General features: G+C 44.0%; 1 protein-coding gene across 1 annotated transcript in view; it reads left to right on the plus strand.

Moving 5' to 3' along the window:
- The first annotated feature begins 2,910 nt into the window (after positions 1 to 2,910).
- Dhx33 (DEAH-box helicase 33) overlaps positions 2,911 to 18,928 on the plus strand; it is a 19,948-nt gene continuing 3,930 nt past the window's right edge. The window contains exons 1-11 of the mRNA XM_050162598.1: positions 2,911 to 3,786; positions 7,790 to 7,950; positions 9,244 to 9,471; positions 9,627 to 9,797; positions 11,455 to 11,640; positions 12,300 to 12,411; positions 13,519 to 13,678; positions 13,833 to 13,921; positions 14,835 to 14,962; positions 15,280 to 15,483; positions 18,374 to 18,460. Of these exons, the coding sequence (XP_050018555.1) occupies positions 3,528 to 3,786; positions 7,790 to 7,950; positions 9,244 to 9,471; positions 9,627 to 9,797; positions 11,455 to 11,640; positions 12,300 to 12,411; positions 13,519 to 13,678; positions 13,833 to 13,921; positions 14,835 to 14,962; positions 15,280 to 15,483; positions 18,374 to 18,460 (1,785 nt within the window). The 5' untranslated portion in view covers positions 2,911 to 3,527. The remainder of the gene's footprint in view (positions 3,787 to 7,789; positions 7,951 to 9,243; positions 9,472 to 9,626; positions 9,798 to 11,454; positions 11,641 to 12,299; positions 12,412 to 13,518; positions 13,679 to 13,832; positions 13,922 to 14,834; positions 14,963 to 15,279; positions 15,484 to 18,373; positions 18,461 to 18,928) is intronic.

Raw genomic sequence — 18,928 nt, forward strand, 5'->3', positions numbered from 1 at the left:
AAGTTCTTATACCAAACCATACATTGTCTTGTACTGTTCTTAGCTGCTACATGTTAGTTTTGTTTCCTTCATGAGAATGTAAGCTCCTTAAGGGCAGGGACTATGTCTTAATTTTTGTATCGACCACAGTGCCTAGCACTGTGCTTGGCACATGGGTGCTGAATAAATACTTTGTTCATTTATCAGCAAACTATTATCTTGTATTTTTAATTATGAAAGGATTAATATGTATGTATGCGAACTTGTACCTAGTTGCTGAAATTTAAGATTGTTTTGAAAACAGTATGGAGCAAAGATAAACATGATCAAGGCAATGGTTTGATGGCCATGCAAGCCAAGGTGACCATGAGCTGGTATAGTCCCAGTCAGAACAGGGAGTCAAGTGTACAGACTTCACCATCTCAGATAAGAATGGAATGTGTCTGAAGGATCGTCTTCTAGAAGAAGGGTCAGGATATTCTTTTGAATACTTAGTGTGTTAGCTTCTTGATATGAAAGCTTAGTGTGTTAGCTTCTTTATATGAAAGCCACTGAACTACAGGAGACTTGTTTGGAGGGACAGCAGATTTCAGACTGTCACTGAAGGACATGTGGACAACATGGTTTATGTAATAAATATTTAAAGTTTTCAACTCTGATTATTTTATCATTGAGGCTACTGAGTAAGTGGGTTACTAGGAATGAGTTCCTTATAAAAATGTTACATTTTGCCTTCATTAAAAAAAAAAACTGAGCCAATATTTTAAAACCATAACATTTTCGTTTTGCTTTTCTTAAAAAAGAATGGCTTGCATGGTAACTGTTGCCTGTGATTAGTGGGTGCTTCTAGAGAAGGGGAGCATGTGTGTGTGTGTTGTGGCTGGTGGGATGGCTCCAGAGATAATGGCACTTAGTGAGTACCAAGCCTGACCTGAGTCCAATTCCCAGGCCCTACGTGGTAGAAGAAGAGAAGCAACTTAACATAAGTTCTCTGAACTCTCTCCACACACAATAAATGTATGAAGTTTTTTCTTTCTTTTTCCAGAGAGAGGTGTTTTACCTACTAAGTGTTTCACACTTGTTTATATGACCTATTTGGATTCTTTTTGGTTTTTCGAGACAGGGTTTCTCTGTAGCATTGCAGCCTGTCCTGGAACTAGCTGTTGTAGACCAGGCCAGCCTCAAACACACAGAGATCAGCCTGCCTCTGCCTCCTGAGTGCTGGGATTAAAGGCGTGCGACACCACCACCCAGCTAAACCTATTTGGATTCTTGTAATCATTTAGGACTGTAAGACTCCCACATTGGGTTGTTTGGAATGTGCATCAAAGAAAAGACTAGCATTTGCCTTTTATTTACTCAAGGTCCATAACTTGATGTAAGTTATTTTTCTTTATAAGGGATTGCTTGCCTTCCTAAATCAACACAAGGTGGAGGGGTGGGGAAAGGGGAGCAAAACGACAACTTATTCTTTTTTTCTAAAATTTATTTTGTTATTTTTATATAACTTATATAATGTAAAATTATATATACTTGTGTGTGTGTGTGTGTGTGTGTGTGTGTATAGACTGTATGCACATCAGTTCGGGTGCCTTTGGGAGCCAGAGTTACAGGTGAGAGTTGCCTGACAGGGATAGAAGGAAGCAAACATGGGTTCTCTGAAAGAACAGTATGCATTCTTAACCTCAAGCTCTGTCTCCAGCCTCAAGTCAGTATATTCTTTTTTGTTTGGTTGAGTTTTTTTTGTTTGTTTGTTTGGTTGGTTGGTTGGTTTTTCAAGACAGGGTTTCTCTGTAGCTTTGGAGCCTGTCCTGGAACTAGCTTTTGTAGACCAGGTTGGCCTCAAACTCACAGAGATCTGCCTGTCTCCGCCTTCCAAATGCTGGGATTAAAGGCATGCGACACCACCACCCAGCTAAGTCAGTATATTCTTAAAATGCATCCTAAACACACTCAACATGGACATTTTTATTAGCCCTTAGTTATGTTGTTGGAAGCTCGATGAAAATATCTGGTTTTTGTTTGACTTGGTTTTTAGCTAATCAGATATGTTTATGAAAGCCACATTGTAAATGGTATTTAGATAAGTATACAGCGATATTTCATGTTGCCATCTAACACAGCTTGTCGACATGATGCGTTTCGAGTGGACATGGATCAGTTAATGATGGCTGTGGGCATGTGTAGAACTGGATTGGAAGGCTTTACTAATCTTGAAAGCATTCCTGATTTTATAAAGGATGGTCATTAACCTGATTCCTACGCAAATTTTCTGGTAAACTTGGGTATAGTAGGGTTTTATGGGGACCCAGAATTCTTATTAAGGCTTTGAAGCATCTCAGAGGACCAAGGGCCACAGGCCACATCAGATTCCACAACAGACTGGGAAAAGTCCATGTCTGTGTGTGTGTGGGGGGGGGGGGGTTAAAAAGTAAGTCCACGTACTAAATTTGGTGACTATCATTCACATGCGTTGAGAGCATGTTTATTCACTAGCAGTCACATTCCCTGTAAGAAAAAGCAAACTGGTCTGAAGAACAGGCTCAGCGCTTAAGAGGACTGGCTGCTCTTCCCGGGGACCTGGGCTCCAATCACTCAAAAGGAGGCTCACAACTGCCTTTAACTCTTATTCCAGGGGATCCATCACCCTCTTTCTGGCCTTTGTGAATATTGCATGCACATAGCTCACAAACATACACACAAGTTAAACGCCCACATCCTCCCAAAAAGAAAAATGTTAAGCTAACCATTCAGTGCTTGCCAGTCTTTCTGTGTTGAATTAGCAATGCATCTAAGATCTTGTACTTGGAAAAGCAAGGAAGAAGTGATTATATGCAAGTTTTCTCTGGGAGTACTGAATAAACCCACAATGCATCTCAGGAATTGGATAATCTGATAGAAATTACTGGGAGATGAGTTAAAGACAATTTTTTTCCTCTTGTATTATTTGAACTTATCATTTTTTTGAGGGAAATACATGCTGTCAGGATCATCGATCACTTTTCTGTAACTCAAGATATTCACTAGTAACATTTTCAAGATTCTTTGAAGCATCTGAATGACTTTAATCTCAGAAAATTCATTATATTTGTCAATCAGAGATGTCAGTGGGTACCTTAAAATGTGCATTGTTTAGAAGGCTAAATGTTTGCGTTCCTCGTTGATTTTACAAAATTAAGCAACATCCTTAAAACGTGACTATTGTTGAAGATCGGAAAGAAATAATTTTGTGATAACGGGAATCCGAAAGGACAACGTCGTTAGACAATAAAGGCTTTTGGAACCACATAGCTATCGTTCCCTGTTGCTGCTCGGGCAGTTTTTTAGGTAGCACCTCAGGCCTTGCTCTCACAGGATGTAAATGGTACCCAAACCCACAATGCATCTCGGGAATTGGAGTTCCTTTCCTAAAGTCTGGCGGCGGCAGTGAGATCATCGGTGGTCGCCCCGACACGCCTGCACGTGGAGAGAAAGGGGCGGTGCGCGTTTGCGGTCCACGGCGTAGCCGAGCCGACGGCGCCGGGGCCTCCTGCAGCGGTCCTCCCGACATGCCGGAGGAGGCGGCCCTCCCGCCGGCCAAGAGATTCCGGCCGGGCTCCTGCCCTCCCGGGAGGCGAGTGGTGATGCTGTTGGCGCCTGGCGGCGGCGGAGCAGGAGGAAACCGGAGGCAGACACCGCCGCTGGCCCAGCCCTCGGCCAGTCCCTACCGCGAGGCCCTGGAGCTGCAGCGCCGGAGCCTGCCCATCTTCCGGGCGCGGGGGCAGCTGTTGGCTCAGCTCCGAAACCTGGACAGTGCGGTCCTCATCGGTGAGTGGCCGCTTTGGCGGGAGCTTCCTGGCTTTGCGAGGGCAATTTGGCGTTGGGTTCTTCAACAAACTTGAAAGGTTTTCTGTACCCGGCATGGACGGGGAACTCGGGAAAGAGGCGGACGAGTTAGCCTGCTGGCGCTGACTGCCCGGTGCAAGTGACCGGCGTGTGTGGCGGTAAAGACACACTTCTATCACAGGGTGTGGATGCCTCTCGGAGGCTCTAGAGCTGTGAAGGGCGGGCCTCCCCCAGGCTTTGAGGAGGCAGCACCTGCGGAGAGGATCCCTGGAGACGCTGGAGAGACTGGCGGTCAGAAACAGTTCAGTTCACTGGCACCAGTTTCTAGTGTACGAGAAGAGCTTGGGAGAGTTGGAGGGCAGAGCATGATTTCAAGGGGCTTTGGTACACAATGGTTAAGAAAGAGGAGCTCCTGAAGGAGCGAGGAAAAGATCGGCGAGTGCCGGCTGTCACTGACCTGGAGTTCTGAGGATGGAGTGGAGAGCTCTAAAGCCCGGCTTTTAAAAGCTCGGGCCCTGAGGGGAGGCGTGGAGCTGGCTTTTTTTTTTTTTTTTAACAATTTTTTTTAACTGTTTTGTGTTTTATTTTTTCCGAGACAGGGTTTCTCTGTAACTTTTGAGCCTGTCCTGGAACTCGCTCAGTAGACTAGTCTGGCTCGGACTCACAGAGATCCACCTGCGTCTGCTTCCCTAGTGCTTTTTATCCCCCTAATCAGGGGGAGTAAAATTTAATTCTCTGGGGCCAGCGAGCGAGGCAGAACTCTGTGTGGGGCTGGTGAAAAGGGGAAACACACACACGAAGACACTCTTACAGGATCTCTCTATCTTCATTATTTTTCCTTTACAGTTTATATATCCCTACAGAATATTTCAAACAGTATAAAAAGTACAGTGTAGTTGCATTCTATTTTTCAAATGAGTGATTATAATGAATACAAGTAAAAAAAATCATGTTTCTCATTTTCTTACATGTATAACAATTTACGTAATTGTAATCATTCCCAAAGACCCACATATGTTCATGTCTAAGCACCTTGTTATAGATTAATAAAGTGTAAGCAAGAAAGGTACTTTCTTAGCCAGTTCTTTCACTTTTGGCTTCATTTTGTGGTTACAAAGAAAGGATCGATCATTGTATTGTTTATCTCAAAAGTTAAAATCTTAAGAATCACAAATCTAAACTTTTATATATGAAAAACAGTCAGTCAGCTCCACTTTAACCCTCAGGGTGCAGACCCATTCGTCACAGGGTTTTTATTATTATTATTGTTATTATTATTATTATTATTATTATTATTATTATTATTAAATCTTATTAGGAAACTGAAGGCAGAAATGGGTACCAGGAAGTAATCATCACCCTTGATCACCAACCCCTTCTAGCGAGAAAGGCACATCAGACATCAGGCAGCAGGAGCCAGGCTGCCATTCTTCTTGTTCCCTGACCTCAGCGAGTCCCTTACTCAACCATTAAAAGTGTCCTTTTCTAAACTTTACATTGTTCCCCAAGATTTTCTACACTGGAGTCATAACAGAGACATCTTAACCTAACCTCTTAACAACTGTACATGTCTAAATTCTTTCTGACGGTGGTGGGTGACTCGTTAATCTGCTCCAGCAGCAATGCCTGGAAAAAGTCAATCACTGTTATTGCCCAGTCAGTGCCCAGTAGGGGGTGGGGGCTGGAGACCCCCTAAGCGTTTTCATACAGCCCGTAGGTTATGAGGGACGTGGTGACCACGAAGGCAGTAAACAGTTATGCTCAACAACAGCACAAGGTCCTCAGGATGTTTAGTCCCTGGCGCTCTGGCTCCCTTGATGACGTTTGCTGACCGCCAAGCCATGTTCCATGATTTCCAGTGCTGCCTGTCAGTCTCCTTGCGTGGCCTCGACAAAGTCCTGTAATAATGAGACAAAATAGGGGATGTACACGTTGGATTTGGATGCATGGTATTGGTTATCCCTCCTACTGAGGACTTTCTCAAGAGAACTTTACGAATAGACCTGACACTGGACCGAGAAGTGATTAGGAGGTAAAAGAGTGAAGGCAGTGAAAACTGGTTCCTGCTTTGGCCAAACGAGGGACACAAGGAACTTATACAGATCTCAGTGAACAGAGCAGAGACACTGAAGAGAGAATAGAGCTGAGGGAACAAAGGTCAGGAAGTGTAAGGGAAGGGGGGCCCTGGCGACAAGGGTTATGAGGAGCCCACCTGGCACAGGAGAAAGGCCACCTCAGAGGAGGCAAAGTGCTGCAGAAGCCCTCGTAGCAGGGAGAGAAATCACATTTGAGAGCTTTCTATTGACTCAGATGCAGGAGTCCCTATGAGAACAAAAGTCCCAGAGCTGCAAGTAGGCCCTCGAGGAGATGGAGACAGAAGACAGGCTGCAAAACCAGAAACACGATGTACAGTAGAGCTGGTGCCCAGGTGCATTTTGGTCCTCCATCTGCATAGTTGGCATATTTTGTTTTCACAATCTTCAGTTACCTTAGACTAGGAGTTGGAAAGATGCACAAGAGACATTGATCCAAGTCTGAGGTCATGTGGAGGATTCACTGGGAAACTGCAGGATAATCAAATTCTTAGTCCGAGATTCTTGGCTAAGTCAAGAAAGGTGAACAGTCAGAAGCAGCTGGGAACTGGGAGAAAATGCAAGACATAGGACTGGAGGACTTCATTAAAGAGGATAAGCCGTAGCAAAGAAGGGTGTGCAGGTGCTGTTAGAGGTACCAACAGAGGGTAGGAAACAACCCTTACTGGGGGCTTGCACTCTGCAGGGTACTCAAGCCCATGAAGAGACCTCTGCCCTCAGGTATTAGAAGAGGGCAGAAACATTCAAGTGCGTCTGTACTGTTTGGAATGATCTGTGCTAGAAGAGAGATTCACGGGCGCTAAGGATTCCAGAGATGAGGGCCACTGGTACAGCCTTGAGGGTAAGAATTTGCTGTCTGACATCCTGCAACTTGCCAATTTGTATGAACGCAGATAGGTATTGCACCCATAATAGTGTAAGCAAAAGCAAAGATTTGAAGAAAGCAGCAAGCAGCAGCCAGAGAAGGGTGAGCAATGTATGAATAGACATCTCTTCAATCAGTATTTATCAATCTACATGACTGTCATATTTCATTTTATGTTGTAACCATACCAGTTACCTACTGTCTTAGGGTTCTTAGGGTTCCTGTTGCTGTGAAGAGACACCGTGACCATAGCAACTCTTATTAAAGGAAAACATTTAATGGAAGCTGACTTTCAGAGTTCAGAGGTTTAGTCCATTATTGTCGTGGTGGGACATAGTGGCGTGCAGGCAGACATGTGCTGGAGAAGAAGCTGAGAGTTCTACCTCTTGATCCATGGGCAGCAGGAGACTGAGTACCACATTGGGTGTAGCTTGAACATATATGTGAGACCTCAAAGCCTGCCGTCACGTGGACACAGTTCCTCCAAAAAGCCACACCTCCTAATAGTGCCACTCCTATGGGCCAAGCATTCGAACTGATGAGTCTGTGGAGGCTGTACCTACTCAGACCAGCACACATACTATTATACACGCTTTCAGTACTGTTGCCATCATTGAATAAACATCTTTGTTTTCTCAAATTTCTGCAAGTGGAATTGTAAACATCCTAAAAGTTTAGGATGTTTTTATTGTTTGTTTGACAATCTATTATGTGATACTGACTGTCCTGGAACTGACAAAGTTCCTGTGTAGACAAAGTTGGCTTAGAACTCAGAAAGATTTTCCTGCTGTGATTAAGGAATGTGTCACCATGCGCAGCCCAGTGTAAAGGTTTCTGAAATGTAATTGGGCCCCCTGGGAAACAGTAGCTATGACTGTTCTCCAGCAGTGTACCTGGGTGCCCGTTTGCCTAAGCTTACCAACTCATTATTTTCTTGTGTGTTTTTGTTTTGTTTTTCCTGACTTGAAGCTTTATATTTGGTGAGTTTGCTTTAGTCTCATTTGAATAAGTTTCTTTTCTCTCCTAGGGGAAACTGGCTCTGGGAAGACAACTCAGATCCCACAGTATCTCTATGAAGGGGGAATTAGCCGCCAGGGCATCATTGCAGTGACCCAGCCCCGTCGAGTCGCTGCCATCTCTCTTGCTACTAGAGTCTCAGATGAGAAGAGGACTGAACTCGGGAAGCTGGTACCTCCTTGCTTTACGTACTAACCAGCACCTAATGTGCTTCTTTCTGCCCTATATTTTTCTGAACAAGCTCTCCAGCACCCTTCACCTCCCACTCCCATTGTTATGTTGATTGGGGTCTCCCACAGGTAGCACAGGCTGGCCTGGTACTCCAAATCCTCAGTCCTGCTGCCTTGGCCTCTTGTATTCTGCGATGACAAGGGTGTGCCTCAAAACTCAGTTGAATAGCACGCTTCTTCCTTGCCACTGCTTTTGGGCTAAGCTCAGCGTTTTCCCAATTCTAGAGAGATCAGAGCTCTTAATCTGGTTAGCTTTGATTTCATAGCTATTGGCAAGTTGAGTAAATCAGATGTTTTCTTGTTTAGAGGTGCTGGAGATTGAACATACGAGGCAAGTGCTCCGCCACTGAGCTGGACCCTTCACACCTAGTTTATGAGTTTAAGACTTTAAGACACGTTGTTTATGTTTGTTGGAGTTTTTTGAAACAGGATCTCACTTGTAGCTAGCATGGAACTTAGAATATAGACGTATAGACTAGGGTGGCCTTGTACTTTCTGCAGTCCTCCTGCCTCTGCCTCCAAAGGGCTAGAATTACAAGCATGCAGTATCTTGTCTATCCAGAAACCTCTTTTACATCTATTACATGTATGTATGAAATACGTATTTTTATAAAAATATGAACGCTGTACTTAATGTAGGTCTATAGAATGAGTCTTGGAACTATGTAGGAGACAGATTCATATTTGTATTGTATATGTGTGTTACAAGTAAAAATAGTTTGAACTTTTCATGTCTGTACGTAAGTAGCTTAAAGGTTAGGGTATGTGGTTTTTTTTCCCTTTTGTTTTTTTGTTTTTGTTTTTCAAGACAGGGTTTCTCTGTAGCTTTGGAGTCTGTCTTGGAACTAGCTCTTGTAGACCAGGCTGGCCTCAAACTCCCAGAGATCTGCCTGCCTCTGCCTCCCAAGTGCTGGGATCAAAGGCGTGCACCACACCGCCTGGCTTTTTTTTTTTTCCTTTTATTAGTGTGTGTCAGTATGGAGGTCAGAGGACAATTTGGGAGCCAATTCTCTCATCTGTGGCTCTAGGGATTGGACTCAGATTGCCAGGCCTGCGAGGCAAGTGCTCTTGCTCATTTCTTTCTCTAGATTTTCATTCTTTGTGATGCTTCATTGCTAATGGTAATTGTCCAGTGTTCGTCTCTCCACATAGACTGCTGAGGACAGGGCTGGGTAGACAGTCGACCAGTGTTCAATAAATGTTTAATTAATAAAGGAGCCATGTTTTCTCTCAGGTTGGCTATACTGTGCGCTTTGAGGATGTCACTTCAGAAGACACCAGGATCAAGTTCCTCACAGATGGCATGCTTCTTCGAGAAGCAATTTCAGACTCCTTGCTTCGAAAGTACAGCTGTGTCATTTTGGACGAGGCCCATGAGCGGACTATCCACACAGATGTGCTCTTTGGAGTGGTGAAGGCAGCGCAGAAGAGGCGAAAGGAGCTAGGGAAACTGCCTCTCAAAGTATGTGGACTGTGCATAAGGACAAGGCTGCCTTTCGGGGGTGCTTCAGGCACATGGGAGAAAGTTAACGATGGTGGGAGCGATACCGGCCTCAGCTGTCTGCTTTGTAGAAATGCTGTCCAGTATTTATTTCTCATCCTAATTCTCTCCTGTAGGTGATTGTGATGTCAGCTACCATGGATGTTGACCTGTTTTCTCAGTATTTCAATGGCGCCCCTGTCCTGTACCTTGAAGGTCGGCAGCACCCAATCCAGATTTTCTATACCAAACAGCCTCAGCAGGATTACCTGCACGCAGCGCTTATCTCAGTCTTCCAGATCCACCAGGTATGGAAAGGGGTGAAAGTTCCTGGCAAGTTCTGTTTCACTTTACAGTTAATTGTGAGAACAGTTAGCCTCTGAAAGAAAAGCAACTGAATCTGAGAGCTTTGTGAGCGGTATCATCAGGAAAAGCTCATCTGTGAGCAGTGAAATGCCTAGCAGGTAAAGGGGCTTGGCTCTGAGCCTGTGGACCTGAGTTTAAGCCCTGGGCTCCACGTGGTCAAAAGAGAGAACCGGCTCTAAAGTTTTCCTGTGACCTTCACACGTGCCACTTACACAAATCAATAAATGTAATAAAGTGATCGTCCAAAAAAAGGTTAATTTGCTTTATCTGTTTTGCCTCTTTTTTGATATTTCCTATTTTCTCCAAAAAGAAAGATAAATCAATTATCGGCAGCTGTTGTCTGAGCTAGAAAGCTCTTACACGTTAGAAGAGTGGGCAGCAAACTTGTCTTTAAAGCATATATTATGTTGCAACCCAGAATGCTATTCAAGTATGTCTAGTCTTGCCACTGGCTTCCAACCTGCCACCTTCCTGCCTAGGTTTCCTGAATGCTGCAGTTGTAAGTATGCTCCACGCATGTCCTGGGGTGTTTTCAAAAGTTTTTGAGAGAGTTGTTCAGTGATTAAAGTGCTTGCCAAATAAGTGTGGCCAAAATTCAGATGGGAATTTTTTAATGTAATTTTATTTTTAAAAGTTTATTGTGGGGAGGGGTGCATGTTTCTAATTGATGTGTGTGGGCAGAGCCCACATCAGGGGGTCAGAAGATGACTTTGTGGAGTTGGTTCTCTTCGCACCTTTACCTGGGCAGGCTCAATGGGGGCACAGTTGCTGAAGTCAGTTTCCATGAGGGCGTCAGAGAAGAACCTAAGGAGTCTTACTTTCCTCCATCACATGGGTCCTGGAAATTGAACTCAGGCTGGCAGCCTTGGCAGCAGGTGCCTTGTAGCACGAATAATAGAAACCCAAAGACAGCTACTGGGTTCAAGCTAAAGATCAGAAAAGCAAAACAGTCAAGACACTAGAGAAGTCTTACCTCTGCCAAGGCTGGGTGACTGCAGGCTGAGCCTGAGCGTCTGTCTCCTCCCATCTTATATTCCCCTTTAGTGCTGGGAGTAAAGACGTGTGACTCCATAGTATTGGGATTAAAGGTATGAGTCACCACCACCTGGATCTGTTTCTGCTTGGATCTTGCGTAGCCCAGGGTGTCCTTGAACTCACAGAGATCCACCTGCCTCTGTCTCCAAAATTCTGGGATTAAAGGTGTGTGACACTTTTGCCTGACCTCTAGTGACTTAGTTTTACCCTTCAGGCAAGCTTAATTATTAAAGCATAAATAAAATACCACTATAGTGCCTTTTGCCACTGAGCCATCTAGCTTAAAGAACTTTATACAGATTTTCCTAGGCTTTCATTGTATTGTCTTACAAATACAGTATGTTAATTTCCCTGCAAAACTTCATTACCTGGTTTCAGAACATAGTTGACTGACTCTCGTGGTAACAGCTCTGTTCATTGCTAAGGATCTTCTCCCAGGGAGGTGCCACTGCCAGACTTGTTTATCTTCATCATTAAAAAGTGAAACAGAAAATAAAAACCCTCTTGGAAACATCACAATCATCAGTGTTTTCTCTCTCTCTCTCTCTCTCTCTCTCTCTCTAGGAAGCCCCCTCTTCTCAAGACATCCTAGTGTTCCTTACTGGTCAGGAGGAAATCGAAGCAATGAGCAAGACCTGCCGAGACATTGCAAAGCACCTCCCTGATGGCTGCCCTGCCATGCTCGTCCTTCCTCTGTACGCCTCCCTGCCCTACTCACAGCAGCTTCGAGTCTTTCAAGGGGCCCCAAAGGTGAGTGCGGTGCCACCTTTCTGCCAGCCATGTCACTGGGCATCAAGTCAGATCTACAACGGGGCCTGTGTGCCTGTCACCATGATCCAGGAAAGCTTGAAGGAGGAACATTTAGGTACCAGATCAGCTACTGGAGAGGAACAGGTGTAGAGTCCACAGCTGCAGGGAGAGATGAGGGAGGGCACAAAGGTGTAGAGACTAAAAGGTTTGGCTCTTCTAAGAGCTGGCATAAGCCACAATACCATGTACCATTTGTTTATGAGCCAGACAGTGCTGACACATAGATCATCTCTCATTCTCATGGAATCCAGTGAGGGATCCTAAGGCCCCCAAGAAGGGAGGTGGGAATTGATTAAAGCACACATAGTAAGATCCTGGCAGGGCCAGGATTCCAACTCCTATCTGTCTACCCACCTTGAATCTTGTTCCACTGCATCTCATTGCCTCAAATTAATCTTCGGGACCTCAGTGAAAGGACCAGTGTACTCCTTTCCCTTTGTTCCTCGTCAAGTGTAATGACTGGAATTGCTATGACTACTACTAATAATAAAGTCACCTTTTCTTGATTTTAAGCAAATTGTGGAAATGCATAGTTAGAGTTTTCACCTTCTGACTCATGTGTGTGTCATATGGCTTTTTGGTTTTCTTCCTCCTTTTAGGGCTATCGCAAAGTGATCATTTCAACCAACATCGCTGAAACCTCCATAACCATTACAGGAATAAAATATGTAGTTGACACGGGCATGGTTAAAGCAAAGAAGTATAACCCTGGTGAGAAACTGTAGCTCGTGAATGTCTCCTGTGAATAGCAAGCACGGTTAAAATGAAACCCCACCATTTCCTCCTAAGTAAACATTTCCTGTTTGTGAGGAGCTGAGATTTGAGTGACAGGGACAGTTCCAAGTCATGTCTGTAAAAGAGATCTGAGACAGGAAGTGTAGAGAGGGAAGAACTCAGTTGCAGAGAACCTAGACAGGACAGATGACGGCCTGGACTGAGGTCTGAAAGCCCACAGGAAGCTTGGTGAGAATGGGGGCAAGAAAGCCAGGGACAGCATGGTACCGGTGGTAGGCTCTCCAAATGGCTACCAGAGTGTGACTGTATGGGTTTTCATGGTGCCCAGCTTGGAGCCAGGTGCCCTGGCTGGACAGGGTTCCCAGTGAGCACAGAGGGAGCACTCGCTCTTTCTTCTTACGAGTGTCAAGCTGCCTTGAAGTCAGTTCTATGCATTTCTGATTCATACTCTGCTTTATTCTACAGAGGATTTGGTGCCACTACAATTAATATTACTCCCCAATATTTAATTGGCATGTTCTACTAAGCACTGGAGGGGTCGACTCCTGGTGACAAAGTGTCGGTCTCTAGTGTCTGACACAAAATATTCCTGTACTTGAGAGAATTGATGTCTTTTACTTATAGGGGGAAAAGAATATCACATGATTTATTTTCTTATAGAACTGGGAGGGAAGACAAAGGACCTTGTCATCATTGGTTGATATATGACCAGCCTTCCGAGTTAGGTAGAAACTCAGCACCAAAATCCCCAAGAAACCCTCAGTGTCAGGTCACTGGAATAGTTGGCCCTCACATGATTTAAGCCCAAACTTCTGAAACCATTCTCCTGCCACCTTGCTTGCAGAGGGTGTTGTAGTTTTTTGTAACATTTCACACATGACTCATTGCTAGACTTGCTTCACTGTGAGTTTTAAAGTGGCCAAGCAGGCTGGGTCTGTGCCTTCTTTTCAAGCCTTGAGTTTTTCCAGACCCCTATGTTGCAGAAACACTCAGTGGTACTCAGCATCTTTGGTTTTGCCAGCACTCTAGAAACAGTTTGCTTACGTGATGAAGCAAAACACTCACGGCCCTCTCTCCCTACAGACAGTGGTCTTGAGGTACTAGCTGTACAACGAGTGTCAAAGACCCAGGCCTGGCAGCGCACAGGGAGGGCTGGCCGAGAGGACAGTGGCATCTGCTACCGGCTCTACACGGAGGATGAGTTTGAGAAGTTTGAGAAGATGACAGTACCAGAGATTCAGAGGTAGGTCCAGGTTGTGTCTGTACTGTGCCATACATCCCAGCCTCCTCCCTCTGATCCTGTCCACAGACTGCAGCCTTTGCTAACGCTCTCTAGGGAGCAGTTTTGTCCCAGTGGGGTCAGGGACAGTTGACTAACCCTCACTTCTCCCTCACAGGTGTAACCTGGCAAGTGTGATACTGCAGCTGCTAGCCATGAGAGTCCCAAATGTCCTCACCTTTGACTTCATGTCCAAACCATCTCCAGGTAAGCTGGAAGGTAGACAGATAGACAGACAGAAAATAGCACAGGAGCTCTTCCCCCCAGGAAAAGTATTTTGAGAAAGAAAAAAAAGTATTTTGATCATGTTGTTTTGCTGATTTGACTTCATTTGTTATGAAATGGTAGGTTCTATGTTATAGCACCGTTGTGCGGGGACCAGAGGTCATCAGGCATCCATGGGATGCCCATAAAGCCCAATGAAAGGATAAAGAGAGCATGCGCCTTTGGGTTAAACTAGGATTTGACTAGTCCCTCCCTTCACTAGTTCCTCTCCTGGAGGAAGAACCTTTAAGAACTAACAATAAATGGTGGCAGCTTTGGCATCTAGACCCTTATCACCATGCCATTTTTCTTTTGTTTAAGGAAATGCAGTTGTTGAGAGAGAGTAAACTATCAATAGGTATCCCAGATCCCCCCAGTCCTCAGTTCAATTCTTCTCTCAAGAGATGTCTGGCTGTCTTCTGAACAAAAATCTGTCCCTGTGGGTGGGAATTTGTAAATCTTTAAAAAGAAAAAAAAAAAAGAAAAGAAAAGAAAAAACACATAGGGCACACTGATCTACTCGTAATATTTTTTTTTTCATTTTGAAATTCCTAAAAAGGAGCAGTAAATATAAACTATAAAGTGTAATACAGCCAACATCTGTGTGGTGCTACCCACACCATGGAAGCCTAGCCTCTGACATTTGTCTCTTTCCCATTCCTCTGGGTATCTGCTCTCTCATGATTGCTTTATATGTCTCTTGCTTGTAGTACATTAAGGCTTAGGAACGTGTGAGCTCAGTGGTGGGTGGTCGTGGTAGTGTTTGTAGAGTCATGAGCATCCAGAAGCACTCAACTAGCTGCATCTTCTTCCTGTTTTGGACTTCTGGCTCCTTTTTATGTCTCCATTTCTGTAGATCACATTCAGGCGGCCATTGCCCAACTGGACCTGTTAGGTGCTCTTGAACATAAGGATGACCAGCTTACCCTGACTCCAATTGGAAGAAAGATGGCAGCATTTCCTTTAGAGCCCAAATTTGCCAAAGTAAATGACCCCTCTTCCTCTTTTCCCTTCCTCTACATTGCAGGTTAGGAAATGCCTAAGCCCAGTGCTTCTGAACTAACCTAATTTGTTCTCTTAAATATGACGTATCACCCCACTTGTGTACCGTGCTAATGTATGTTGTGTGTGGGATCCTGTGGGAATGGCATCTTTCTGTTTTACAAAGAAGTGAATGGCATTGCCCCTGTGTCATGGTCTTAAAGCCACCACACTCCTGGAAGGGAAACTGCACGAGAGTGTACAGAAACTAATTGGAAGCCAGGAAACCTGACCCATGTGTTTTCAATTTGACTTTCCAGACTATCCTCCTGTCCTCCAAATTCCATTGTACGGAAGAAATTCTGACCATAGTCTCCCTGCTGTCTGTGGACAGTGTCCTTTATAACCCTCCTGCCCGGAGAGATGAAGTACAGAGTGTCCGGAAGAAATTCATATCCAGTGAGGGGGATCACATCACCCTGCTCAACATCTACCGGACCTTCAAAAACATAGGTGGGAATAAGGTGAGCACATCCATTCTTTCAGGTCTGTTTTTAAGTATACTTTTTTTTTTTTTTTTTTGACAAAATCATCAAAAAGAGTCCCACACACACACAAAGCCAGCTGTCATCTCAGAAATGTGTAGTACTGGGAATCACTAGAGCGAAACACTGGTTCAGGTATTCATTCTGCTTGTGTTTAACACAAATTGTGGACCCTATCTCAGCCACTCAGTTATCTTTTTCTTTTTGTTTGTTTGTTTGTTTTTGTTTTTTGTTTTGTTTTTTTGTTGTGAGAGAAGGTCTCTCCATAGCCCTGGCTGTCCTGGAACTCATATTTAGACCACCAGACTGGCCTTGAGCACACAGAGACCCGCTTGCCTTTGCCTTTAGTGCTGGGACTAAAGGTGTGTGCCACTATGCCTAACTTTAGCCCTTTTGAGAGAGGCCATTTTATAAATAAAAGAGATGTATGCTTTTTTGGCCTTGTCTGATGCTTCAAGGTAAAACAATACCACTCAGCAAGAGGACTTGAGTGTACGTGTGACTGGTCGCTTCCCCTCACCTAATTAGGGGCCAGTGGGGATCCAGTCATGGGGCTCTGCCTTCTGGCCTTATTTAACCCTAGTCATTCTCCAGGTGTCCTACTGCTGTTATAAACACCATAGTTTTTAAGTTGGGCTATTTGTGTGATGTGTGAGTGTGTTTGCCTTCTCGTGTTTCTAAGCACTACCTACTTGGCTGTTCTTGTGGAGGCTAGAGGCATCATTCCCAGGGATGGTTGTAAGCCACCATGTGAGTGCTGGAAATTGGACTTGGTTTTCTGAAAGAACAGGTTATGTTTAACCATTGACCTGTGTCACCAGCCCCTAAGTTTTTAAAATTTGTTTTGCTTTTTCAAGACAGATTCTCACTACACAACTCCAAAAGCTGGAATTTTCTATGTAGGCTGACCTCAAACTCATTGAGATCTGCCTCTTCATGCCAAGTGCTAGGATTAAGAGCATGTGCTACTATTATTCCCAAATATTTATTTTTTAAGGGGGTTTGGTTTGGTTTGGTTTTGGTGTTTTCAAGACAGGGTTTCTCAGTGTAGCCCTGGCTGTCCTGGAACTAGCTCTTGTAAAACCAGACTGGCCTCCTTAGTGCTGGGATTAAAAGTGTGTGCCGCCACCACCTAGCTTGTTTTGTTTTGTTTTGTTTTGTTTTGTTTTGTTTTTTGAGACAAGATCTTACTATGTAGCTCTGGCTATCCTGAACTCACTGTGTAGATTAGGCTGGCCTTAAACTTGGAGATCTGCCTGAAGTGCCACTACACCCAGCTTATTTTACATTTAAATTGCACTTTGTTTGTTTGTTTGTTTGTTTATATAGGGGCAAGGGAGCATAATGTGGAAGTCAGAAGACAACTTTTGGTTCTGTTCTTCTACCATGTACACCCAAGGGCTCGAACTTGGGTCATTAGGCTTGGTGGCAAATATATTTCTACAGAACCATCTTACTGGCCCACAAATGCTATAACTGAATTAAGTTTTCCCTTAATGTTTCACAATAGGGATTCAATGAAACTGAAGAATATTCAAACCATACAAGATGATGTTCTTGCCTACCTATTCAACTGTTATACTAGTTTTTTGATATCATACTTCAGTTCCTTGTGCTAAGATGAAAAATGTCAGTATATTCTCTTATGTGTTAATAAATTGTAATTGTGCTTTAGTGAATTCTTTTAAAAAAATGCTGTTCTGCAATTTTAGCATTTGTTCAACTTGCTATATTTTATTTCTATTTACACTTTGTATATGTGTGTTCAAACATGCATGGGTGTGTGCACACACATACACAGATGTGCCACATGGCACCTGTAGAGGTCAGAGGACAACTTGGAGGAACTGATTCTGTCCTTATATAGTATGGGTCCAGGGGGTTTAATTCAGGTATTCAGATTTGGCAGCGGGTATCTTTCCCAGCTGAGCTCTCTTGCTGGCCCTCAATTTATATTTAAACAAAGTGCTGAGTTCTTCCTTACTGAAGACTGACCTGCCCTTGGTGTGTGTCCCACCAAGAAACTGTCATCCCTTTGTTTGTCTTTAAAGCAGGGTCTTGCTTATAAGTGTAACCCAGGTTGACCTTGGACTTGTGATCAGCCTTCTGTCAGCCTAGGAATGTAGGTTTGTGCCACCACACCCAGCACTAAGGATATGCTTTTTAACAGGGCCTGGTAGACTGCGCCAGGCTATATTTTAAGACTGTCTCAAAACAAAGAGAAAAGGGGACACGTCCTTCACATCCATCCACATTCTGTCCTTTCGGCTACATCTCTCTCCATCACCGCAGTGGTGTCCTGCTCGGGGACCCCCTGTGCTCACGAGGGAGATTCTGTGGGGCCAACAAGTGAGCAAGTAGACTTACTGGGCTGGGCTCCTGGAGTGTGGGAGAATGCCCGTCTCCACTGTCCCTCCAGCTAGCTGTCAGTTGGAATCCCTTGTACCATCTGTTTTTTCATTGTTCTGAACCGTATTGCCCCCATACCTCAGGAGACAAGCATCCTTACATATATGTATTAGGCATTTCTATGTCTTTTGTCTATTTTTCACCAATTTCTTGGTCTTTTCTCACTAGTTTTTAATATTCTAGAGGTGCTCTTCCTTTCTGGGTATGGCAGTGCATTATTATCAGCATTGCCAGTAGCTTTTTTCATGACGACTCTAGAAAGGAAATCTTAAAGTTTTATTTCAGGTTCAACAATTCATATTTTTCATAGTTCATACTTTTCAGTATAAAGGTGTTTTCCTGTATCCTTTTGACACCTGAACAACCCTCTGAATTCAGCGGTGCAGTCTGGATTTTGTTACATGCATGTTTCCTCTGCATAGAAATAAGAGGATTGAGATCTCTTCTTTGTTATCTTCAGGATTGGTGCAAAGAGAATTTTGTCAACAGCAAGAATATGCTACTAGTAGCTGAAGTCAGAGCACAGCTGAGGGAAATCTGCTTAAAGGTAGTACCTCCTTTTCAGTAAGAAGTTCTTGTTTTATTATGGGGGTCTTGGATTGCTTGCTGCTAGTGGTATGAGAGGAATTTTCATTGTGGAAAAATTTTAAATGTACAAGAAAGTAAAAGCTACCCATAGTTCCACTCTTTCTTTCTCCCACTATTGTGCTTTATTCTTAGAAATCCATAGTGATTTGGGTTTGCTTGTTTTTTTCTCCCTGCCCCCCCCCCACCTCATTCTAGTGCGGGCTGGAACCCTGAATCTCATGCATAAATTTTTATAAACTTTTAACTATTTTCTGATTTTAAATAGTAATACTAAAAATTAAGAAGGAAAATTGGTTCCAGACTTCTGAAGCCTTGGAGTTATTTGCTTAGTGAGCTTGCCTGCAGGATGGAGTGTTTTAGTGTTTTACCTTCCTTTAGAACAGCCTCTCTCTCTCTCTCTCTCTCTCTCTCTCTCTCTCTCTCTCTC

This window comes from Alexandromys fortis, unplaced genomic scaffold, assembly GCF_014885135.2.
Source record: "Alexandromys fortis isolate MF-2015 unplaced genomic scaffold, M_Fortis_MF-2015_v1.1 scaffold_84, whole genome shotgun sequence".
NCBI classification, from domain to species: domain Eukaryota; kingdom Metazoa; phylum Chordata; class Mammalia; order Rodentia; family Cricetidae; genus Alexandromys; species Alexandromys fortis.